The 26848-nt window shown below is 35.8% G+C and overlaps 1 protein-coding gene across 1 annotated transcript in view; it reads right to left on the bottom strand.

The window, feature by feature from the left end:
* The window catches only part of ITGBL1 (integrin subunit beta like 1), a 127336-nt gene that overhangs the window by 37204 nt on the left and 63284 nt on the right, over positions 1–26848 (bottom strand). The window contains exon 7 of the mRNA XM_052705938.1: positions 25193–25339. Within this exon, the coding sequence (XP_052561898.1) occupies positions 25193–25339 (147 nt within the window). The remainder of the gene's footprint in view (positions 1–25192; positions 25340–26848) is intronic.

The raw sequence follows: 26848 nt of genomic DNA on the forward strand, positions 1-26848 counted from the left end.
AAGAGAGCAGAGCACAAACTATATTAACAGCAATGTCCATGCATCTCTTTAAATCAGAGATATGCAGATGAAGATGCGTCTTAGCGTGTCCTTAACATTAGAATAAAGGACTGACTCTACTGTCAGACACTGACCTAGTACCAGTAAATCACACCATCTCAAAATGCAAGAGAGATGGACTAAATGTCTTGCACTGCTGCCTCTTCCACCTACAGGACTGTCATGCCTTATATTTAAATGAAATTAACTAATTAATTTGAATTAATGAGAAAATGAAACTAATGCCATTAAGAGATGCCATAAAATGAAACAGATTTATGTGCCCTTATGAGAAGGGCTGATGGACTGGTGCGAATAACAGTGTAATCAATAGGGATGATGCAGTAGTACAGGCAAGCAGACACCACCGGAGATCATCTTGTCCTACCCTACTGCTCAGAGCAAAGACAAATAGAGGCAGTTGCCCAGGACTGTGTCTAGTTGGGTTTTGAATGACTCCAAGGATGGGGACTATATAAAATGTCTAGGCAATTTCTGTCATTGTGTAGCAACTCTTATAGTAAAAAAGTCTTCTCTTCATTCTAGTCTTTTCCCTCTTCTGATTTAATGTGGTACCAGGATGTTCATGCGTTTCCTTTACCCAGAAAAATCACAGAAGCTTAACATAAATGGTTGCAATACCTCCCATGTAGGAGAGGGGGAAAAAAAAATAATAAAAGTTGATTGATTAATTAGGTTCTTGAGATTTTCTGGGAAAAACAACAAATTAAGCTGCAATTGATTCCTACCGATGTTCTTTTGACAGCTGCCTTTAAAATAATGGTGGATTTCAAATTTTCTATAAAAGATGTAGTTAAAGTACATCAGTTTTCTCATTCTGCTGTCTGGGGTTCTCAGAAAGTACCTCAGCTAGAAGTGAAAAGACATTCATTAAAGCAGAAAGATGTACTCTGCCTTTCAGTCTCAGGCTACCAGAACTGGTCTTCACATTGAGAGTATTACCTAACCAACATGAATGTTTGTAGAAAGTCCCATCAGAAATGAGCCAACTTTTAGAATGAAACTGGGACAGGATAAATCTTCCTAAATGTCCTATCAAGAAATTTCAACTCATTTTTCTATTTTATTTGAATAAATAATCAAATAGTTTGTAAAATTATCAGGGTCCTTATCTTGGAGACAGTCAGCAGTACTGACAATAATATCTCATAGTTTGATTTAAGCTCTAGTGAAAGATCTACAGTAAGATCTCAAATCCAAATTAAGCACAGTGGAACTTTCCATCCAAAACAAAACAGAAAATTCTCATCTACGCTACAGTGAGAGATTCTCAGGAGCAGTTCTGTGGTTTAAAAGCAAAAAATTTAGAGCGTGAAGACTTCCACAAGCATTACTGTTCTCTGCTCCCAGGAAAAGGTGTAGTTCTTTATCAATGTCTCCTAACATAAATAGGCAATTCGTCCTTTCAAAACTAAACTCTCCTCTGGCAAAGAATGAGAGAGAGAGCAAATCTCAAGAATTAGCACTTTTCTGAGCAGGCAGATGTAAGCATGTGGTGGCGATGTTTTGTACAAGGGTTGGAACAAAATCCAACCACCACAGAAGGTTATTAAAAAAACTTCAAAATGACAAAAAGCCATACAGTGTTTAGCTATGCAACAAGGCAACAAGTCTGAAAAGCAGATCAACAGATTGCATGTAAATCTAAGTAAAGAACTTATTAGGGAGATTCTAGCAGAAAATGACCACAAACAGCACAATCCATAAGGAGAATAAGTTTAATTATAAAGCAAATGAAACGGATTGAAGATAAGTTAGCAATAGAAGTTCCTGAGATATTTGGAATTTTTAAAATGAAATGATCTACATCTTGCAAACAATGCATTTTTCTGTGCTTTGTAGAGAGGAACTCTGATATGAGCGAAAAAAAGTACGTTCTAAGAGGCACTAACATAATTTCTGGCAAAACAAGTGTGATAATAATAGGATGAAGTCTCAAAACCACAAAAATAACAAAAAATGTAAACCATTCAAGTAACACATCCCAGATTTCTTTATCTGGGCCCTTTTTCATAGCGGAATATAATATAGCTGAACATATATGTGACAAACTATGCAGCAATGCCAAGTGTCTCTGCTACTGTGTTCATTCACTTACATACACACATTTAGATAACTGCAACTGCTTTGTTTATCATATGCAAAACAGAACAAGCTAAAGTGACTACATATTACTTGGCAGAGTTAATACTATGAGTCACCAACAGCCATGAGCAAATGAAAGGCCACCTTATCATCTTTTGATGTACTGAGAAGGAGCAGTGATTAATTAAGTCAAACAAGAAAGTAATAAAGAAGGGAGATGGATGTAGTCAAAGCCCACTGTCTGTGTAGTTTTGGGCAAGGCAACTTGCTGGTTTCATCTTCTTTCCAGTAAAGGCATTATACCAAAGTGTAGAAAGTTACAGGGTCACAGCCCTACTGTCTCATTGCATCATGGTAAGAAATAAAACTGATTCACTAAGAGATGGATCTGATTACACCACCTGTTAAAGGTACAATCAAGCTTGAAACCATTGATGAGCCCCTGAACAGCTATTCACTTCTATTCTTCCTTAGGGTCTTTTCATTATATAGATATTCCAGACTGAAACATAGATAAGGGATAGAGAACAGGAAATTAGCTGTTTTACTGGAGCCCCATGATTTTTAACCTTGAACTTTATCTTTGCTTCAAATTGAAGTATTTCTGTGCATTGTCTTTCATGAAGATATGGTCTTCCTGATACCTGACCCAATAATTAATGTGTAAAGTTAGTGCTTGCATGCATAATCTTCTTCTCATGAATATGTGAAGGAGGAAAGATTATAATTTGTCAAATGCTTCCAGAGCCTCTCTTCATGACAGAATGATAGATCCCAATGCTGTATTTAAAACACAGCTGAATAGATAAAAATAGTGTTTAACTTTTACAGTCATTTTGAGCCACAGTAATTTATTGAGCATTTCAATCAGCTGAAGAAACAAAATGTTGGGAATGGGTGACTGACTCACTTCTATTTATGCCGTGCACACTGGTTCTCTGATAACTTGATGGTCTGAAGGCTAAATAAGAACGCATAAATGTATCACAGAAATGAAGCAAACAAAATGCATCATAAACAAAAACAAATCAGCAGAAAGCACTGAAGGAAAATCCAACCAGTGACTGGTTTCTAATTAGTTGTATCTGCGGGTTGTGCCTGAAACGGTCAGGAAGATAAACGTGGATTTCAGAGTGATTCAAAATAATAATAAAAAAATAATAAGTGTAGTAGAAACAAGAATTTTAAATAAATAGGCTCAGAACTTGATTATGGAATTCGTGCATATGTTTTGCTCTCTTTTTCTCTTTTCTTGGGAGTTCAAGACTGCCTTGGATATACAAGTAGATATAATATCAGGAAAAAGTCAAATGAGAAAATGCTCATAACATTCATTAATTACAACCATTCTTTGTTTCCTCAGAGTATAGAGAAACTCATTTACTTCCAGATACCAAAAGAACAAACTTTTAGACCAAAGCAAAACAGATTTCACTGCTTATCTTGTGCTATTCTTAAGTTATTTTATTCTATTCTTTGTCCCCAAAGGAAACTAAACAATAACCAGAAAGAACATACTCAGTATCTTAAATGATGGTCAATAAGTTGAAAGAGGTGTAGGTATTCTTACTGATACCTAGGAATGAAGTGCAACCATTAATATAGGCCCTCTCATGAACTCAGCCATTAATATGCAGTGTTCTATATGATTTTGAGTATACTAATGCCATTGGGGGAACTGAAAAGGCCATTGCCACAGATGCATTTGCACTTCGTACTTGTAAAATGAAGACAACTTTTCTTTCAATCACTATCTAAGAGCACTTTAAGAAAAATAACTATGCAAGAGTTTGCATTTTCTTTTGAAATAATTCCCACTCCTTAATGTATCCCAATCTTTGAAGAAGCTGACAGAAACTTGCAAGAGGTGAATAAAAAAAAGTCAGATAGATATCCATGATGTATTTCACATCTAGCTACCAAGCCTCTCATAATTACTAAAGTACCCTGTATGTCCCTTCATCAAAAGTCTTCATAACATCAAATGCAAACCCAAATCATACAAAATAGAAAGTAGTATAAATAATTCCAAATAGAGTAAATATGAAACTAACAGTAAATATCTGATGAAATCTAATTTGTTTGTGTTGCTTTGAAATACTTTATAATATTTGTAATTATTCTTCTTTGTTCCACTATGTGCTAGGCAATTCAGAAGGTTATTCAGCTCCACTATGGGCAGTGAGAGCAGGTGTCAGTGTTTCAGACTAAACATTTAGAATATTCTTTCATGCTGGTTTTAAGTGCCAAGTGATATGTTCCTTAAGTTCCATGAGGTGACAGGATTTTCGGTGTTGGGTCCAATTGTGTCCTGCAGTGGGGCTGCTGGAGCTAGCTGGAACTTAGTGTGTCTGGCATGTGGCAGCCCTCACCTTTCATCACAGAAAGGAGCCTTCTGTGAAGCTCTTCCCTCTCCCGTTTTTTTTTGTTTTTGTTTTTGTTTTTTCCCCAGCTTTATTCTCTTGCATTGGATTCAATTTCACATTATTTGGAATTTACCATCTTCTTTTAGTACTTCATTATTGAGCTGTATCTAAATGCTCAGTTGCAGTAGGATCAACTTCACCTTGCCATAAATGTTTCTGCACTCAGCTCCAAATTTTCCCAGAGGAATTTTAAAAAGCTGAATGAAAAATTGTGTATAAATTATATTTTTTTTTGGTTGTTGTTGCTGATGATGGTGATTTGCACTGACATTTCTGCCACTGTTAGTCAGATCATGTAATAGAAATGTATCATTAGTACTGCAATTGTTCTGCTAAAGTTTTTGAACAAATGTAAATTTAATTATCCCCCTAAAGTATTTATTTCAGTGAATGAAGAAGTCCCTGGAGGCCTTGCACGTCTAAAACTATATTAAAAACAGCAGAATGAAAGGATATTAACCGCTCTAGAACTTCAGCTTTGTAGACTTTTCTGTGCTAGACACAAGTATATAGGATTCCGATAAAGAGCTTTAGAAAACATAATATGTTCTCTGTAAAATATAAAGCTTTTAGGAATGTACAGTCCTTACTGACATGAAGAAATTCCATGTGAAGACTGCAATTAGGACCTTGAAAGGTTTATTTACTTGCCTCTGGAAGGAGACTGGAAAAATTCTGACAATCTGCTGAATAAAGCTGTGCCCTTGGTTTAAAAAAAACAATGTGTAGCAACTACTGGACAAATCTTCAAAATCTTAAATGCGAGATTCATTTTCTATAGATATTTGTGTAAAGAAATCTCAATCAGTCAGCTGATCCCAGATGCAAATTTTCAAAAGGACTCAAGTCGAACAAAAGAAAATTGTTTTAAGTTTGTATATTCAAAACTTTAAAAAAATGCCTATAGTCATCCACTTGGATTGCTCTTGTGAAAGTTCTTTCAGAACCGATAGTTGTGAAATAGTCATCATCTGTAAACAGAGAAATTTCCTTTTTAGAAGTTTTTAAGCAGACCAAATCATTATCATACTCTATCATTAACAGAACTACTGCTCCGCAGTCTTTATAAATAAACGTGGACAAGATTATGCCACTTTGCTGAATTAATTCAGTTAATGCGTAACACTGGAGAGTATAACACTAAGCCATCACATTTAAGATAAGTTGGAAAAAAACAAACTCAAATCTGTGGTGAGTCATTCCCAGAAAAACAAAACATTCACCACCTAAGCAGCTCTTCAGAAATGCAGCTGTTCTTGCTATATCACAAAATGACAGTCAGCATACAACACTATAGCAGTAAGCACTACCTATAAGGTCAGGTAGTGTGAATTACCATTTCCATCTAAAACAGACTCAGATTTCATGTAATTGTTCAATAACATTGTCTAAGTTTTGAGCTACTATCTGCGTTATTACTGTTTTTATATTAATTCCTAACTTTAGCAAACTCATATGCTTTATAGGTCTTTGCTAGAAAGAAGATAAACTTTAATCTTAAGAATTTACAAGAAAAATAAACAAGAAAAACTGCTGAATTGGACTAGATTAGTTGTTCCCTACTATGGAGTATCTGATAACTAGATCATCCTTGAATATTTCTCATCTGAGAAATAGCCAGCTTGTTCTCAACAGAAACAAATACATCTTACAAATTTATTTAAATGCAAGCTTCCTACACAAAAGACTGGTGGTTTTGTTGAGGTGTTTCTAAACCTGACTATGCTAAACACGAAGAATAAGGATCTGTCTCTGAAACCTCTGTGATCGACTGACAATAGATTTACTGAGATGACCTAAGAAAGAAACTGAAGTTAATGTTTAAAGTTTGACATGCTAGATAATTCTACACATTACAGATTCCTGCACATCTTGCTTTGATTTAGATAAAACTGCTTATCATTTTTCACTCAATTTGAGACCTCAGAAATATCTGTATTGATGTTAATGAATGCATTTGTACTTATATTTGTAATGCCTTCCCATGAGACTCTTCAGAGCTATTGTTTTTGTTCTTTTGTTTAGTTGCCATTGCCACTCTTGAACTACTAATGCTTAGAAAATTAAAAGATGCATTTACACTACTTATAATTTACACTCTATCCATCAATATCTTTTTTTTCTTTTTTTGTGGAATTACTGGAAACGCTTATTAAATGATCACTAGCTATTTATTATTCAATTAGTATTCATCTGCATCCTCATTAAAACTAGAAAAATTCATTCTTCACCATAATATTACTGGGATATCTCCAGTCAAAAATCAATCACCTATAACTAATGAATGTAAGATGCCAATAATGAAATTCAAAGCATCATATATATGATGCTGAGATGCATCTGAGTTGATGACATATTGTGAATATATTTATCAACTAGTAATCAATGGTGCATCACATTCATATATGAATCCATGGTATGAAATGAAAGGGAGCCTAACACAAAATAAATGCAGACTGTTCAGACCAACCTCCTAATTCCTTCTCTATCCAGAAGAGTGAAAAAAGATCATCATATTCCTTGTTTATGTAACAGCTTTTGAACATTAAAACATGCTGAAATTAATAAAACAGAATGATTACTCATTTGGGTAGAAGCCCAAAAAAAATAAGTAGAGGTAAAAGATTAAATGAAAAGAACTAGAATTTAAAACATTTGTATGCCAGCTCAAATTAATTATCATTTCAATGATGATAAAACACAGATTAGTAGCCTGTGCTTTTTTGATAAAGGATGGATTAACTATAACTGAATCAAATTTGGTAATCACAGTAAACATTAAAATCCACACAGTTTAATCTAATATATAAGCAGCAAACAGAATTCAAGTACTCTGCTACATACACAAAAATTATAAATCTGTATGTAATTGTGATTTTGCAGTTTCTATTAACCATTTTTTACTTTCATCATTGACCTAAGTCTAAAGTGCAACTTTGAAGGGTGGGAGATGCTTCCAATAGTTCTTCGAAAATGTTTTAGTGAATACTCTATAACAGTACAATCTGCACAAAATCTGTGCAATGTAGGATAAATCTCTGACTTCTCAATCTACAATAAATTAACACAAATTCCCACCTAGTAAGGTAATACATGGGACATCATGCATCAATCATGCATCATGCATCAGCATCTTCACTATCTAAGAAGTCTCTGAGAACTACATTGTTGATGAAGATTGGGTAAATGACTCCATGGAAAGAAGCAGCTGTGATATGAACAGGGATGAACATACATGGTTCTACAGGTTTCTACAGGACTCTGTGTGAAGGGAATGAGAAAGTCTCTGGATCTGATAACAATGCAACAGGGCCTGCCGTTACTCCAGCCCTTATGACAGACCCTGCAGTTGCTCCAACCTCTGCGAAGGATCCACAGCATTACTCCATTTACCTAGTCTCTGAGTAGCAGGGCATTGCCAATGACCTGAATAGCCGTTCTACATGCATTTTGTTTGTAATTGTTAAGATAGTTAAAAAACTTGTATTTTTCCCTGTCTCTCAACTTGATGCTCAACTACGGTGTTACGGCAAGCATCACCACTGCCACTATTCCTTTGTATTCAGTGAAACAGTAGCCAGCTGTAAGCAGGACTTCTGATGCTACTAGGGGTAATGGAAGATTTTGTGCAGTAGGAAAAGGTTGCAGCAAGGTAAAATTGTAATTATTTTGCTTTTTTAATGTTATGGAATGTAAGCCTATGCAGGTCAGTTAAATGGGACAGAGGATCTTTCCACTTAGTTCTTCAGTTTTACGTTACTGTACACTTCTAGGGACTGAAAATGTCTGCCATTCAAAGTTTAGAAATTAAGACACCGCCACTATGAATTTATTGCTTGGTAGATATACTCAGCATTATTGTTTGGCAGTACCTCCTCCAGCCAGAGGAGGCTCATTTGCACAGATTTTCATAGGTCATTGGTGAAAATCACTTTGAGTTCTCATCTTGTAGATGTTGGCAGTACAGCACAAAATGATATTATGATACTATATTTACCATTATTTATTGAATATTGTAGCAAATTTAACCAAGTGTACATTACTTCAGAATCCCAGTTTTTATACTTCTACTGCACACACCCTTAGGTGCATTTGCTCCTACTTACTGATCATGCTTATGAAATAAATATTCAGCACACAACAGAGCCACAAGGATCAATATCTGGATTATGCAGAGTAATCTAGATGTATTTTGAAGTGCAAGGGATCTTGAAATACCCTCTCTTCAGTGGCTCATTTATCATTGCAGAGGTAGTGGATTTCATTATTACTGATGCTTTAAAAATCTTTAGGTTAATGTGCATCAAAGTATCCTACTTTGTGAGTAGCCCTCTTGTTTTACCATACATTGAAATAGGGGAAAATGTTCTGCAGTTAACAGACATGTCCTCGGGCTTTGGATTAAGTATTCAACAGGAAGGGAGGGAGGGAGAGAGAGAAGGAGGAAAAGAGGGAGATGGGAGGGAGGGAGGTAAGGAGGAAAGGAGGGAGGGAAGTAGGGAGAGAGGAAGGAAGGAAGGAAGGAAGGAAGGAAGGAAGGAAGGAAGGAAGGAAGGAAGGAAGGAAGGAAGGAAGGAAGGAAGGAAGGAAGGAAGGAAGGAAGGAAGGAAGGAAGGAAGGAAGGAAGGAAGGAAGGAAGGAAGGAAGGAAGGAAGGAAGGAAGGAAGGAAGGAAGGAAGGAAGGAAGGAAGGATTAGTGAGCTTAGCACTACCACAAGTCATTCCACATCTGCTACAGAAAAAAAATGATTGTGTCAAAAGTCTGTAGGAGATGTGAACAGTAAGTAATAAGGACAGCAAATACCTCATAAATAATATTCATTGAATGAAAACAGTGATGTTAAATGTTAAGTTTTTCACTAAATATTCTTTCTTATCCTCTAAAAATGAAAAATTCTTTTCTCTTCTTCACTTCTAACAAAAAATAAAATTAATACATTATTCGAGCTACTTCCTTACATGAATCTGAAATGACTGCTTCATTTTCCAAATAAACTCTTTTATTTAACCAAGGAAATAAGGAAATTTGACAAACCATTTCAAAATAGCTGATAACTTCCATGACTTCCATGAGAATTCTAATAGTTTGAAAAGTGAGTGTCTGTGAACCTCCCCATCTCCCCCCCTCCCTGCCCAAAGAAAACATCAACAAAAAAGTTTCAAACTGTTAGTTACGTAGTTAGTATAAACAATGCCATCTACTGGCAATAGTAATAAGTAACACTTTAGGTTGGTACAACTGGAAAAGTTGCGACTTTCTTTTATTGTAATATCTACTCTACAGTCCAATGGTCATTGAAGAAGACAATCTTCAGATTTGAAAAGAGGTTTCATATTCCATTTTTCTCTTTAATGAGTCATTTTGTCTAATACGTTTGGCAATATGTCCCTACTAGGAAGGAAAAGGATGAGTTCGTGACTGGTTTAGAAAGAAGGATTTCATTTGTATGTACATTCCACAACTTTATAAACATACCAACATAGTTACAAAATAAACATCTTTCAAAACGAGGAGAAAAGGATATTTAGCAAGAAGACATTAGTATAGGCTAAGTCCAAACGCACAGCTCCTAAGTTAGACTATCCAAAATAGACAGCAGATGCATTTGAAAGATTCATGAGTAAATTAGTAGGGAACGTGAACCTATTAAACATACAGAAGTTGATGCTGTCTTCTATTATACAACTTTCCAAAAATGATCACTGAGTAAAGCATTGACTATTTGAAGCAGATATTTGGACAAAAAAGTGACTTATAATGAGCAAGAAAAGTAGTTCTCAGTTATCTTATTATTATTTATTATATTAAAAATACAATAAATTTATTTAATGGTATTCCATATTAAAAAAAAAAAAAAAAAAAAAAAAAAAAAAAAAAGAAGAATCAGGAATTTGGGCTTTAAAACCATGTCTATGATCAGTGCAAAAGTGCAAAGCAATAAGGGAATAGATAGATAAATAAACAGATAAATAAATAAATAGATACATAAATAGAAAAATACATAAATGAAGTAAAATCATTGATGTTTAGTAACTCATTTGTCTGTCCTTCTCCAATTGCATGTCTCAGAGCTGGCAGATGGAGACAGAGAAATTATTTTCATGGCAGCAATTTATTGGATCTGGTATACACCTGTCTTTCCGAAAACCTCTGTAGTAAGATAGTTGTTCTGTTTTGCTTTACCCAACATTAAGCTTTCAATTTCAGAACCTGAGAGCTGAAATTTCAGTAAATTTCACTGAATTTATTATTTGATCTAAAGTACGTAGGTTTTCAGGTCACGTCTTGCTTTATTTGTTCTCTGAAGTATGATTTATATGAGAAAGTAAAAAGAACATAGACAAAGACAAATATGTGTGGCATAAAATAATTTTCCTAACAGGAGTGACAAAGCTGTCTACTGAAAGCATTTTGAGCACTAAAGAAATGAAGGTGGTAAAGAAAGGGGAGAACATTTGAAGTAATTGTTCTTACTAAGAAAAGCCGTAGCAGTTCCTGTAGTAGAAACGCAATAATGATATTCAGGAACCAAATATGAGGTAATAAATTACATCAATTTCTAGTTCCTCTTTGTGAAAACCAATATTTTGACTTGGAAGACTTTGTTAAGACTCTCGGCACAAGGGCTGGCTTTTAGACTCAATTCTGGACTGTGAACTGTCTTTGAACTTTGAACCAGTCTCCTCCAACTATAAGATACAGAAAATAATTATACCTTCTGACTATTTTCCAAGGTTTCATACAGATGTTTATTTTTATGTCCAACAGATACTTCAGAAAATATTTAGGTTCCTACTTGCTAATTATAGTTACCCATTACCCATTGGTAACTACAAAAAACTCCCAAATACAGCCTAAATATTTTCCCCAATTTCATTTCTCCTTAGTTGCTGCTTCCACTGAAAATATTTGTTCTAGGTTGTACTCAGCTCTCATAGTATACTGATCTCTGCAGAAGTATTTAAAAGTAGGGAAATACTTCAAATCTCCCCCTATTTTTGGAGCTCACACTCTTATTTCATTTTTCTACTCAAAGCAAGAAAGCAATGGTTTATACTACCACAAGAAACAAAATAATTGGGAAGGACTTTTTGTCTAAAAAATGTTGCTGATTTTTTCCAATAGGTGTTCAATAAACTTTTAAAACATTAGAGACCTGTTTCTTTAAAGAAAATCTTTTCAAAGATAGTGATTACTTAGCAGCAACTCACAACATTTTCCTTTTAGTTTCTTCAGAAAAAAAAGTTAATCAAATGTTACATGTTTTTCCAAATCAGTGTTATTTCTTTGTATTTTTTTTCCTTATAAATAGTAACGCTGATCTCTGTTCACCTTTGTAACCTCAAAAAGTAGTAAAGCAAAAAATCAGCTTAAATATCAAATCATGTTGATTTAAATTTGGCACATGCTAAATGCCTTAACTTCTTAAAAATACTAAAAAAAAATGTTCTACTTCTTTTCCTGACAGGAAAGCCTACATACTTGGAGAATGAGATTCACTGACTATAAATTAACTCTGTGGCAATCTGACTTTCACAAAATACCCCTATGTCTAATTTATCAGTTAGAATTTAGCTAGACCAGAACATAGCTATTGATGCAAAGTTGATAGATTATTTTTGCCTGTCAGAGAAATAAAGTTTGCTTAGTTTTTTAATACCTTTCTCCATAAAAGAACACAAAATGCTTTTTAATCTTTGTACCTATAAACTTGTAATTTACTCTAATGATAAGCAGTTACTATAGGAAAAGAATAATTCCATAATTACTTGCACCATGAATATGACATGCAAAATACCTGAAGAAAAAGCACAAATGTTATGAACAGAAAACTATGAGATGGAAGAGCAGATAAATACTGATCAATCTGGAATCTTGTGTACTATAAACCTGGTTAAGAAAATTGTGTGGCTGAGAGAAGGTTGTGTTTTCACGTTATGAGAATTTGGGTTTCTGAAGTCACAGCACACATTTCAGCCTTCCTTTCCGAAATGCAGATAATGAAAAGCAAGTTGTCCTATAGCATTCACCAGAAACCCGAACCATTTTGATTCATTATAATTTTCAGGTTGCCCAGAGAGGTTGTGGATGCCCCATTCCTGGAAGCATTTAAGACCAGGCTGGATTTTGCTCTGGGCAGCCTGGTCTAGTGGTTGGTGACTCTGGACATAGCCCAGGGGAGGGTTGAAACTAGATTATTTTTGAGGTCCTTTTCAACCCAGACCATTCTGCAATTCTATGATTCTATGATTCTGTGATTCCATGGTTCTATGATTCTATGATTCTATGACTCAGCTCAAAAGACTGCTTCCATTTGACTTTTTCTTACAATATTTTTAAGTGAAAATTTTCATAAAAGAAGAATAAAAAGAAGAAAACAAACTACTCAGTCAACCCGGGAATCTATTAGTTTTCTGTTACACTATGCAAAATAAATTTCGAGACAGCACTGATCCATTTGTTTTACACAAGCTGCTATCTTGGAGAAGGCACAGAGCAGGTAATAGCTGCAGTGAGTTTTTGGAAAGTTGCACAGGCTTCTTTTCTTTTTCATCTTTTCCTGTGGGCTCCACAGATATCCTACCAACCACAGTGCAGAAAGGAGGTCAGTCTTCTTTGTTATAACAACACCACAGTATTTGATAGATATCTCTTTAGTAGTCAGTTAAACAGGATTGGAAATATTCCCTGTCTCCAGGGCCATTTGGCACGGAAGAACTGGCATCCGTACTGCCAAGCTCTCTTTCTCAAAGGTAGCCTCATCCATTCTGCTTGAATGTGATTGTGAATGAAGTCAGTCAATAGCCCACACTAATTCCTGAACTATAAGCAGGAATTGTTTGGAAAGGCTACTAGCTGGCACAGCAGAAGTAGACCAGCTACTGTTCTAACCATTTGACATTACAGGCAAGCAAGCTGCAGTATCTGGGGATGATCCATAGCGCTGTTTAATTTTCTAGTCTAGACATCACTGGCTAAGGCAGCTTGAGGCAGTCATAAACTACAATAACAGATTCAGAACAAGGGCTCATATCTGGTTATCAACAGCAGAGGTAGTTTGCCCCAGCCCACGTAGATATCTATTAATTTTATTTATAGTGTAATACAACATTATAGTTGGGGTAGATGATTTCAGAAACTGGTGAGATTTATAGAACACAGATGAAGGCGTCTAAAGGTTAGCCTGATAGTCACTCTCATTAAGGACATGGGGAAAAGCAGAAACAATGACAATTCATCTTTAACAACTCAGAAATATAAAATAAATGGAAATATTGCCTCCAATCTGAAGGTATTCTCTTTCCACTGAAAACAAAGGCTGAAATATCTCAGACTTGGATGTCTAGATAAATTTCAGAGATAAAACTCATCTAGAATATTCTACTGTATTTACAATAGCTAACATATGTTTAACATGAGGACTTGACTTTAGTTTTACCTATGCACAGGTAAACAGAAATGCACTAGTGTGCATACATCAGACAGCTCTTCATTTTCAAATGAAATCTGACTCACTGAGATGTTACAGTATACATACACTTATTATTCCAAAAATTTTGGACAATACAGATCTTCTTTTCAAATTTTGTGGATATAAGTAATCTCATGACTTACAGTCAGATTTTTTACAGGTCAACAAGCTGTGAAATCTAATCAGCTCTCACACATAAACATATCAATTTCTTTTTTCTTTTTTCTTTTTCCTTTTTTCTTTTTCCTTTTCTCTTTTCTCTTTTTCCTTTTTTCTTTTTTTCTTTTTTCTTTTTTCTTTTTTCCTTTTTTTCTTTTTAATTTAAACAGAGATTCTTTTGAAATATCTCCTGTTACTGTGAAAAAACACAAATACTGCATGCATCAAAGCTATCAGAGAGATGATATTTATAGGCACTTTTGTTTCAAACACCTGCTATGTTTCTAAAAATGCAAGATGAACCTGCATGTCCCTGTTGTGCTATTCACATTGCACAAACATTCCTTCAGACAATTGACCTTGCATATTACGGTGAGTAACTTTGTCTGCAGTGTGAATCATCCCCATATTTCTGGAAATATTCAAGACATTGATAAATCTTGTCTTCAGTTTAGATAAGAAGTCATTTTTGAAGTGAATCAAGACAGAATGACAATTTTGAAACAGTAAAATTCTAATCTACTTTTAAAATTATTATTAATTTTAATTGATTCTAACTTCTCAGACCAGAGCAAATAGCTTATGTTATAGCTTATTCTTACAAACAATGCTGGTATATTAAAAGGACAAGAACATTTGATGTTTCTTAGGCATTCTTCAGCAGAAATTAATGAAATTTTTCTGCAAACCACTGACTATTGTACTTCAAAATATGCAGTTCTTCTATCTAGCATTCATAATCCATTGATTTTCTAGACTCTACTAGCACATACAGTCCACCAAAGGTGTTGACGTACTGTTGGTCTAGACAAGGTCCAACAGTTTGAAGTAAAAGAGGTCCCTGAACAAAAATTATCATCTATGTCAGAAAATACACTGTTTAGAAAAAAAGCAGAATTCCACCAATCGGAAATTGAAAGATATAGGCTAAAATCACTCAACAAGTCTGGACTACAGAAGAGATTGTGTACAGAAGACAGCTATCAGATTGAAGGCCTTTCTTTCACAGACATCTTTCACAGGTGAAAGAGGTCTTCTTCTTTTGCAGGAGGAAAAATTACAGTCAAGGAAATGAACAAGAACAAGGAAGACCATTTCATATACAAGAGGAAATATTTAATGTGTCCAAAGACTGTAGCATTTCAGAAGCACTGACTGAGAGAATTAGGGGGACATTTCATGGGATAATGCTTACAGCCATCAGAAAAAAAATGCATTGTTCCATGAGAAGTTAAAGGAAAAATGAACAAACACATGATTCTACACACATGCCAAAAGGCATGTGGTTCAAAAACATGCAAGCCAACTTGCTAGGGAGCTTGTGCAGTTTGAGCCACCAGGCACAAAGATGTACTGCTGTATTTTGTCTCCCTTTTCACCTATGGAGGCACAAATCTCTAAACAGTTGCCAATTAATCATTACAATGATTTATTTTTTTTTTATTTTTTTTATTTTTGGAGTTGTCAGAGAGTAAAGAGTAAAACCATAGCCAAGCTGAAAGAATGAAAAAATCAAGATAGTACACCTTTACTTTTCTAACCACTAAGCAGAAAGAATGTGAGGCTGAACTACACCAAGTATTCCAGCTTTCAAAATTCTGAAACAGGATGTCTGCCAATAATCTGTGCATGGGTCATTTATTTTGCTCCTGTTTCCTGATAGATGAAGCTACACGCTGTGATTTAATGATCATTAATATGATGAATAAGACTGACATATGAAAAAGCCAACTGATTACTTTTTAAATTTTGTAATTGATCCATGCTCATGTTAGGTGTTACTCTAGTTACTCTAAGGAATTGCTTCTACTCTTCTAAGCATACAGGCTTTAAAAACAGCAAGAAGATGTACTTAGAAACAAAACATTCCATAAAATGGACAGTTACACAGTTTTATCCTAACCCCTTCAATATTGCACAAGAAATCAAGGCTGACTGATCACAAGACATCTAGTACACATGTTGTACCATAGACCGATATAATCAAATATACAAAATGTTGAAAGGGTATCTGAGAGGCAAATAGCCCAAACTTCTATCTGGAGGGGAGCTCTGTGGAGAGGGACCTGGGTGTCCTGGTGGACGACAGGTTGGCCATGAGCCAGCAGTGTGCCCTTGTGGCCAAAAAGGCCAATGGCATCCTGGGGTGCATTAAAAAGAGCGTGGCCAGCAGGGCGAGGGAGGTGATCCTCCCCCTCTACTCTGCCCTGGTAAGGCCTCATCTGGAGTACTGCATCCAGTTCTGCGCTCCCCAGTACAAAAAAGACAGGGATCTCTTGGAAAGAGTCCAGCGGAGGGCCACAAAAATGGTGAGGGGCCTGGAGCATCTCCTCTATGAAGAAAGGCTGAGTGAACTGGGTCTGTTCAGCCTTGAGAAAAGAAGGCTGAGAGGGGACCTGATCCAGGTCTATAAATATCTAAGGTGTGCGGGGCAGAATGGCGAGGATGGACTCTTTTCAGTGGTGAGTGGAGACAGGACAAGGGGAAACGGCTGGAAACTGCAGCATAGGAAGTTCTGCGCAAATATGCGCAAGAACTTCTTTACAGTGAGGAGACGGAGCACTGGAACAGGCTGCCCAGGGAGGTGGTGGAGTCTCCCTCTCTGGAGATGTTCAAGACCTGCCTGGATGCCTACCTGTGCGACCTGCTGTAGGGAACCTGCTTTGGCAGGGGGGTTGGACTCGATGATCTCTGGAGGTCCCTTCCAACCCCTACAATTCTGTGATTCTGTGATTCTGTGATAAGTATAGTCCACAGTTTTATGCTGTGTAGCCTTTTTACATCCCAGATATAGGATATCCCATTTATCCTTGTTGAAATTCTTGTCAGACTGTCATTTCAAGCACGTCCAGGTCCATTGAACATCAGTTTCAACCTTCAGTGTGTTATCTTATATTCCCAATTTCCTGTCATATATAAACTTGCCTACAGTGCATTTTATCACATAACTCAGGTTAACTAAGATGTTGAACAATTCTTGGCCCCCATATTAGCTTCTGAGAGGGTTATTTACCAGAGTGCTTACCAGAGGGAGTTTATTCTGATGATCATCATTCTTCCTGAACAGCAGACCAGTCAATTTTCCACCTATGTAATAATCCACTCAGCCAGCCCATATCTCATCAATTTGACTATAAGGATGCTCTGGAAGTCTATGTCAAAGACCTTCTTAAAGTCAAGTTATACAACATCCATGGTTTCCTCTTATGCACACAGAAGTCAACTCATCATGGAAAGAGATCAGGTTATTCAAGCATTTTCTGTCCACAGTAAATCTCCATGTTTTCAGCTTATAGACAGTATTTTATACTTCACAAACTTGGAAATAGCTTCCAGGAAGGTTTTCTTTCTTACTAGAGGCAAAGGTTAGGCTAAACTAAATGACCTGTAGTTCCATGTATTTTCATAATTCTTCAATAATCATTAACCTTCTCCCATTATCAAAGTTTTTCATAGGTGAAAGAGGACAGCTTGACAATGATATTGGCCAAATTCTTCAGCATCTTTATATTCATTCCATCTGGTCCCATGAATTTCTTTACATTCAGCTGACTGGAATGCCCCCAAACTGTGCCTTCCTCAGGGAAGGAGCTGTTCCGAAATCTTAAGTTTCCCTTTTATTATGTTGGCCCATTATGCCAGAGTTGGATGTTGGTGATACTGCAGTAGAGGTTGAATCTTCCTACCAATATTCCATTACATTTTGTTGCCGTGTGATAGATGGCAGCACAGGGGCAGTCTGACAAAATTACATCTGACATGAAAGTGCATATGAAACAAAGGGGAGTAATCAAATTCCTCCATGCAGAAAAAATGGCACCCACTGGCGTTCATCAACACTTTCTGAAAATTATGGAGATCAAACAATGGATGTGAGCACAGCGAGATGGTGGGTAGTGCATTTCAGCAGAGGTGGCAGTGAAGTGTCATTTATGCTGGTGCTGAGTGCGGTGTTCAGGCTCTTGTTCATCACTGGCAAAAATGTATAGCTAATGCTAGTGACAGTGTTGTAAAATCATGTTTTGTAACGAGAATTTGCTCTGTTGAATAGCGTTATTGTGCTCTTTGTATACGCTGTAGTTCCCATGGAAGTAAATAGGAGACATTATTTTTGGAGTGGCCAACGTTGCAGGCTACTAGTAACCTGGGAGGCCAGATCTTACCAATTACAAACATGAAAAAAGTACCACAGTATTTTCCAAACTCTTAGTTACTAAGGTCCCTGATCCATTGAGCAGCATGCCCACATCTTCCTTTGTCTTCCTTTTGCTGATATGTTCATAGACACACTTCTTTCAGCGCTTCATGTCTCTTGCTGCTCCAGCTCTACCTGAGTTTTGGTTTTCCTAACTCCATTCTTGCTTTCTCAGCATATGTTTTTCCCAAGTAATTTATCTTTGTTTCATACTTCTGCTTATTTCTTTTCATACTCCAGCTCAGATATGTAGAGTAGTTCATACATACTTGACCAAAATAAACTGTATTCATACTTTGAGAAGACTGTCCTGAATATCACCGTCTGTACTGAGCCCTTTTATCCTACAGGGCACAGTGTTCTGTCAAGTCGCTCCCTAAAGAAGTGAAGATTAGCTCTCCTGCACTGCACTGCAATTTTTCTCAGTTCTTTTCAATGCTTTTAAACTCCACTGCTGTCTGCTGCCAGTGCTGTAAGCAGCCATCATATCCCTGTATCCTTGTTCAGCAGTAACAAGTCCAGCAAAATATGTCCTCCATGATGGCCTACACGTGTCTTGAATGTGTCTTTTGATTAGGCCAGAGATCTCTTGGATTACTTGAGTTGTGCTCTCTTGATTATCCAGGAGATACATCTGTGACTGAATTTGCCACTAAGTAACAAAGCTAACAATATTGAGACTTCTTTCATCTCTCTGCAAAAGGCTTTATTTAGATCTTTTCTTGATCACATGGTCTGCAGAGACCACATAACATTTGTTAGTCTGCTCTCTGATCCTTACTCACAATAAACAACATAAATAAACACTCATATAGTCATGTCATTACATAATCATATCATATATAAATAATTATGCCTGCATATATCATAACCATCAAAACAGCAGAATTTATTTTGCCCTGCACTGTCTTTCTTACAGTCAAGAATAAAATGAAAGATATTTGAATCAAGAAAAGCTATATTGGAAAAGAGCAAGTCAAGTTATTTTCATTGCAAAGAGGCATCCATGGCAGTTACTCTGCCAGTCATAAATATTATTCTGCTTCTTTTATTTCACAGCCCTAATTCTTAAGTGTCATCCTAAAATAGACATATTACTTTTGCTCTGTGCTTTGCCTCTTCTCATACTTCCCACTCTGAAAACCAGTGGGAAACTTCAGTACATTCATACATTCTATTACAATTTTTTTTTTTGAGAACCACTTTACTCTTGTAATATCATACACATCTCAAACACTGGCGACTTCCATCACATCCTGCTTCCACCAGAACAGATTTAAAAAGCCCTTAAGTGGAGATAAAGTACTTCCTGAAGTACGTATTTATTTTTGAGCTATAAACACTGTAAGAATGGGTTCACTGCAGAAATGAAATGTTCTCTTGACCTATAATCCTCCCTTGGTTCCTCTGCCCCTACTTCCTGTCTCCTGAAAAGGCAACGGTAAAAGGCAAAAAGAATAGCAGCCAGTGCTGAAGGTGAGTCACTGACAAATAAGCAGTATTCTCTAGAGGAGCAGTGCAGCATCGGGATCTTGAAAAAATATTCTTACAAAAGGGCAATTGCATTTAAAAAAAAAGGAAATGGGAAAAGATAAAATATTCTTAGCATGTCCAGACTGACTTTCCTAAGTAAAGGCAGCTTCATTAGAATCTTGTTTCTAATAAAGAAGAAAGGTTCATAAGAAGCTGAAGAGCCCGAATCAGAAAAACAGTTTAAAATCAATGATCTGAACTACTTATAGACAAACCTTTTCCTCCTCCTTCAAAAAACAAACAAACAAAATTTGCCCATAATTTTTTCTTTGACATCAACAGATTATACAAGAGGACTTTGGCATGTCAGTCCAGTACATAAGAGTATATGACATTGTATAACAACCACTGTCATGACAGCTCATCTGGCGTTAAAGTACTAGTATTGAAAGAGTGCCTCTCTGCTTGAAGCGTGCAAATGAATAACAGAGCTTAGTCTCAAAATTGATGAGATGAAAAATATAGATGTTTACTGGGACTCATGACTTGCATTTAAGTTCTGTTCTTGTTCATAACATGCTGCCAGATTGGCTACTATAGTGCTTTAATTAAGACCTCCTTCAGAATGCAGAGGTCATGCAAAATGAATGAAAACAGCAGGCCAAATTCAGAGATGATGTATATTAGAGTAATTTGCACTTCAATTTAACAGTACAATTTGCAAAGTAAGAGGCTGCAATAAAGAGCTAGTAGCAGGGATGGTAACTCAGATTTTACCTTAGGACTGTTTACTTTTCTACTCTAACTCTATCCTGTCATATATAACATAACATATAGCATACATATACATTGAATTACTCAAATGGCAACTTCCCCTACCACCTTTCTTTATCAACTCAATAAGCAATAATTATTAAAAATCTTGTTTTTCTATAGATACTTAATAGAAATACAATTTTTTTTTTTGTTAGTTTTAGTGACATCGAGGAACCCCAAGGTCTTTGACATCTACACTCAGAAGAAAAGAAACTGTGAGGTCATAACATTTTGGTAAACAAGGCTCCATTGTCAAAAGCACAGTAGTTCCCATGATCTCGCATGTTCCAACAGCAGCCTTTCTAAAGCATCATCTGTGTAAGGATTTATGAGCCAGAGAGGTAATCAGCTGTGTGTTACCATATTACAGCTTCTACAAGTTCAAAAATGTTGAGGACCTACTGAACAATGTCCTCCATATATTTCTATGAAGCTATAGTAGTTCAAGATCTAAAACTCCAAATTATTTACAAGCTGAATGCTATTTATGACCAGTCCTGTAAAACATCACAAAGGTCAGAAAAGAACAGCATAGTTCCCTCTGCTTTTAGGCTATTTAGTGCATATTTCTGTATCTAGTTTCCACTCACTACTGTTGGTACACAGATGTAATTAGATGCATGAAAGCTTCTCTTTTCTTCTACATAACACAGTAGAAGTAGAATCAATTAGAATTTACAGTACTTGCTGTGTCAGCCAAGGCTTTGATGACTTATGTTTGAGAGTAACACAGAATGTACAACAGTAAAACCAGGATGAACCAAAAATGATTAGGAATTTGTAGCACACAGTGAGCAGCAGCACTATTCTTTGGGGTTATCTTAGTGTCCCTTATCCCTAGGATTTGTTTCTAGACTTCAGGAGATGGTATCCTGTTTACCATAAGGCAGGCATGTTCAACCAGCAGCCCTTAGATCACATATACTTGGCCTGGGCACACACCCATCTCTCAGCAAGAAACCGTCAGTGTGCTATCAATGTTGTTCAAACCTAAACCAGCTCAAGTAATGGCTAATAACTGTATATATTTTTATGTGCTGGCTAAATACTGTTCCATGAAAAGCAAAAAACCTGCAGCTGTGCTTTCTGTTGTGATAAAGAAATCTGAGAATAGGTTTCAATACTGCTGAAAAAATCTTTTTTTTTTTTTTTTTTTTTTTTAATATATTTGCAACTCCATATTCCATCAGCATAAATACATGAACTGCAAATTTTCAAATTGGATGCATGGTGTAACAATCAGGTGACCAATTCAAACATTTGACTGTTTATCAGATTTTTACAAGCCCTCTGTTGCCAGAAAGAAATACTAGTGTGGCAGCAAAGGACCATCAGCATTCCATTATGTTTTGTTGCTGTGTGACAGATGACAGCAGAGGGATAGTCTGACCAACTGCTGTCTGAAACGAAGTACATATGAAGAAAAGGTTTGTCATTGAATTCCTTCATGCAGAAAAAATGGCACCCCTTGACATTCCTCAGTGCTTACTGAACGTTGATGAAGACCAAACAGTGAATGCGAGCACAGTGAGGTGGTTGGTGGTGCATTTCAGCAGAGGCGACAGTGACATTGGATCACCTCTACTGCTGCAGATTTTTACTACTGCAGTATGCATGCTCTTATACATCACTGGTGAAAGTGCATAGCTCATTGTGGTGACTGTGTTGAAAAATAGCTTTTTTTGCAGCTGAGAAGTTGTTCTATCAAACAGTGTTATTGTGCTCTTTGTATCTGTTGTAGCTCCCATGGAAATAAATAGGAGGCATTACTTCCATTGCGACCTACATATATGTGACCCAGAACAATTCCTTTCACTCAGTGTGGCCCAGGTAAGCTACAAGGTTTGACACCCATGTCATAAGGAGCCTGTAGTAATGCCTAGAGGAACTTTCTTACTCTTTCATTAAGTCAGTCACCCATTCATAACTCTACGTAGAGAAGAAACAGCAAAGTTACTGAAAAATGACAATGGTCAAAAAACTTTCAAAGTGCTGTATAACTTATGAGATCATAAAATTAATCTTTTGAAAATGAGACTTTAGAGAGTTTGCAAAAATAACATTTTTCAGAATAAAAGAATTGTATTTCTGATGTTCAATGCTAGAGCACAAGCATAAAGGGAAATTTCATAGATAAAGAAATAGTCTTATTCTCTCCATATGAAAAATAAATAAAAACCGTTATAGAAGGGAGATTAAAATGGCAAAAGACAGTACCAATATAGAGATTTGTCATTTATCTGTCTTTGGATGATTGCCACGGTATGGCTGCCTTCACTCAAGATAAGTGACAATTACAAGATCACTAAAAAAAAGGAAGAAACCTCTTAGCTAGTATTCTCAAAACCTACATTTATTGCATCATTTTAGTGTATAGGAATTCCCACTTAGACCTCAGTACATCAATATAAATCTTAGTTCTACCTACTTAAAACAACTTAAAAATAAAAGACCATGTATATTCTGGGCAGCTTCTTTGCTCTCTCCGCATGCAGACCAGAACCCACAAACAGCTTGTTTTTCTTGCAAGTGAGTCATTAAACAATTTATTTTAGAAAGCTTTCTTTTACAGTGCTTTTATTTTTAATCTCCCTTTATCTTTTATTCTCCTTATTGAGGTTCTGTGACTTATAGTTAAGGGAACATGAGATTCTCAAAATCTGGGTGTCACATGCGGCAAATAACTTTCCGATTTTAAAGAATATGAAGCTCCCAGTGATCAAGTCCTTAAAATCTCCAACAATATTTACAGGCGGCAAACCATTAAAAATAAATTAAAAAAAAAAGAAAAAATAAAAAGAAAACCACAAATCCTCTATATTCTTCATGAATACATGTTTGGGATTTGCATGTTTTTGTGTCAAGGGTTTGAGGCATTGGAAGTTACATAAAAACCTTATCTTTTATTGTACTTGATATATACAGCCTATACTGGCTGAATGATGAGTTTTCATAGGAATTAAACATATATATTCTTTCAGCTGTACAGGGACTTACTTAATTTTTATTTATTTTCTTTTTAATATTCAGAATAATGTGGGAAAAAGGGGAATTCAGGAAGGTCACTGTCAAAAAAAGACCAAAACAAAACCTAAAGGGCTTACGGACAACAACAACAACAACAACAAAGAAAAACAAAACAAAACAATCACAAAACACAGCAAAATACAGATGATTAAGCTAAATGATCACCTTCCTCTTTTTCCCTTCTAATACCCTAAACAAAATGATTCATAGAATTGAATCAAGGTAACTAATTCCATTTTAAAATTGCATTTTTTGAAACTATATTTAGAATATTTTTTTCAAAATTTAAAACAAACAGAAAAATATGAATTGAATTTTTATTCATACTAAACTTGTCATTATGATGGTCTTTTTTTCTCTGTTATTTGACTAAATGTGCATGATGCTTTTTTTTTTTTTTAAACTGAGAATACATATTTCAGGCTTTGTTATGCAAATCATGTATCTATCTCCAAATGCTCAACATACACAATGCAGCAAATGAGGAAAAAAACATTCAGCATCCAATAAGAACAGGACAACAGTCTGTATTAAAACATAAATATCAAAAAGTAATAAATTCCAGTCTTGTTTCTTTCAGTTATAACTAATGCACTCACAAACAATAAAATGTTCAGATGTACACATTTCAACTAATTTGTACCCAATAATCCCTTTGATAATTTTTAGCAATAGTAGAGTGACTTAATCCTGTGGAAAATTCTAGAACAATTAATTAAGAAAAAGAAAGCAACAACTGCTGCTATGTGTTTCTTTTAGGAAATAGTTAATGCTGCATTTACTAACTTATGAGTTGTTACACATTTACAGGAAGATTAAAAATATGATTATTACTGTGCTAACTTAGCTTGACAGCCTAATTTCTGGTTATGTTAAATAATATTTGTGGAAGAAGAAATTGCAAATGAAATCACATTTAGGGTCAAATACAATAATTCAAGACCAGCTTTAGACCTTTCCCAGCAAATACTTAAGTGGGCAGAATTCGTAAAAACTTCAATTATAAGTTCTAGTAAAAGTTAGTGTTATATTTACTTTTTTTTTCTTCTATTTATGAGAAACACATTTCACGCTTTGACAGATGAAAATTAGCCACAGCATTTTACACAGACTGAAAACTGGTTCCATTAAAGACTGAAAAGAACAGCTTCATGTTTTTAATATACCTTTATCAACACTTAACTGCAGCAATCTTCCAATCTTCCTTGAATAATCACATAACAAATGTTCATTCACTGTAGAGTCATAGAATAGTGTGGATTGGAAGGGATCTTAAAGATCATCTAGTTCCAACCTTCCTTCCACCTTCATATTCTCTACTTCCTTCTAAAAACTGAACAGTTATGCAAGTTTCACTTATGCACACTGATCCAAGAAAGTTCACATTTGTCAGTACTAGTAATCTTACATATCTGTAAAAATTATTTTATTGGGAGTATAATTTGAGAGCATGAAAATTCTACCAAGAATGTCCTTACCTCTTCCAGAGCAAGGTAAATTAGAATTTCCTTTGCATTTCTTCACACTTTCCTCAGCTGACAATGGACAAGACCGTGGATGTTCACACTTCTTCCCTGTCCATCCCTCTTTACAGTCACACTTTCCACAATTACACTGTCCGTGACCTTTGCAATGAATATAGCTAAAGATTAGCCTCCAAGCTGATGATAGGCATTAAAACCTGATGATGAAATTAACTCTATCAAGTTTCTGGTTTCATTAAAGAGTCAGTCTGGCAAAAATACAATCAACTCACTATATCTACTTTTTTTCCTCACAGTAACTTGCATATCATGTCATCTAAGCTGTATTTCCTTCATTTGTTTTTTTTAAGGGATGTTCTGCCACTTGTCGCAGACTTCTCATGTAAAAAATTTGTAAAGGAGTTTACAGATATGCACCTCATTGTCTGGAGACATAGGGCCATCAAAAGCAATATTTCACTTACCTTTCTGATCTTGTTTGTTTTTTTACAGCAGTTGCAGCATATTCTCCAAGTACTGTGCCAGTACATCTTTCATGTACTTCAATCAATGTTATCTGCTTGATACAAGCAATTCTACACCAATTCCAAGTCTCAGCCTATTGCATTCTACTATATAACAATGTGCAAATAACAAAATTCTCAGCATAATCAATCCTCATCTCCATAAGGAGAAATGTGGTTTTGGAATCTCCTTAACTAACTCAACTCTTCCGGGCCATGTCTGAACATAACAACATAAATGCAACTTTCACTATGCATACTGAGTTCAGGAAAAGCAATCAATAAAACAAAAGCTTTTATGGATTGTTTCTTTAAATAAGGGTGACAGCCTAGTAGTTAGAGATGGAGCCATCCTAAGAATTGAACCTGAAATGCCGACTAGCCAATTCATTTCCTCTATCTGAATGCTAGCAGAACCTGATGAAGTAAACTCAAGTTGCCCAGCTCCCTTCATGATGAGCCCAATGCCCTTTGCATAAAGCTGTGGTATTCTGACTATACAAAAGCTTCCTTGTACAAGATGGAGAAAACTTGGGCACTAGCAAAAAAATTTCTTGCCACAAACTGAAATATTTATTCTCATGAGAAGTGACTGCAGATTAAATCCATGAGACCTATCTGGAGCAAATGTGGGAACTGGGATTGTTTGGTCTGGAGAACAAGAAGCTAAGGTGTAACTTCAATACTCTACAACTGTCTGAAAGGAGGCTGCAGTAAGGAGATTGTCAGCCTCTTCTCTCAGGAAACTATGGATTTCACTTGCAAGACAGTAGCTTCAAGTTATACTAGGGAAGGATAAGATTGAATAGTGGAGAAAATTTCTTTGTGGAAAGAGTGGTTAGATATTGAAATATGCTGCTTGGGTAAACGTTTGGAGTCTCCATCCCTGCACATATTTAAGAGGCATGTGGATGTGGCAATAAATGACATTGTATAGTGCTGGCAATTAGTAGGTCAGGTTGGTGACTGAACTTGACGATCTTAACTAAATGATTTTGAAGGTCTTTCCCTCAATGACTCTATGATCTTCCTTCACACTGTTCATATAGCTGCCATTCACCAGATACAGGGCTTCAAAGCACTGATTTATGTGCACTTGCCTATGCAGCTCTTTCTTGAAAATCAGATAAATATTTCTGTCATATCT

Source organism: Tympanuchus pallidicinctus, unplaced genomic scaffold (genome assembly GCF_026119805.1).
Source record: "Tympanuchus pallidicinctus isolate F22 unplaced genomic scaffold, pur_lepc_1.0 scaffold6, whole genome shotgun sequence".
Lineage (NCBI taxonomy): Eukaryota > Metazoa > Chordata > Aves > Galliformes > Phasianidae > Tympanuchus > Tympanuchus pallidicinctus.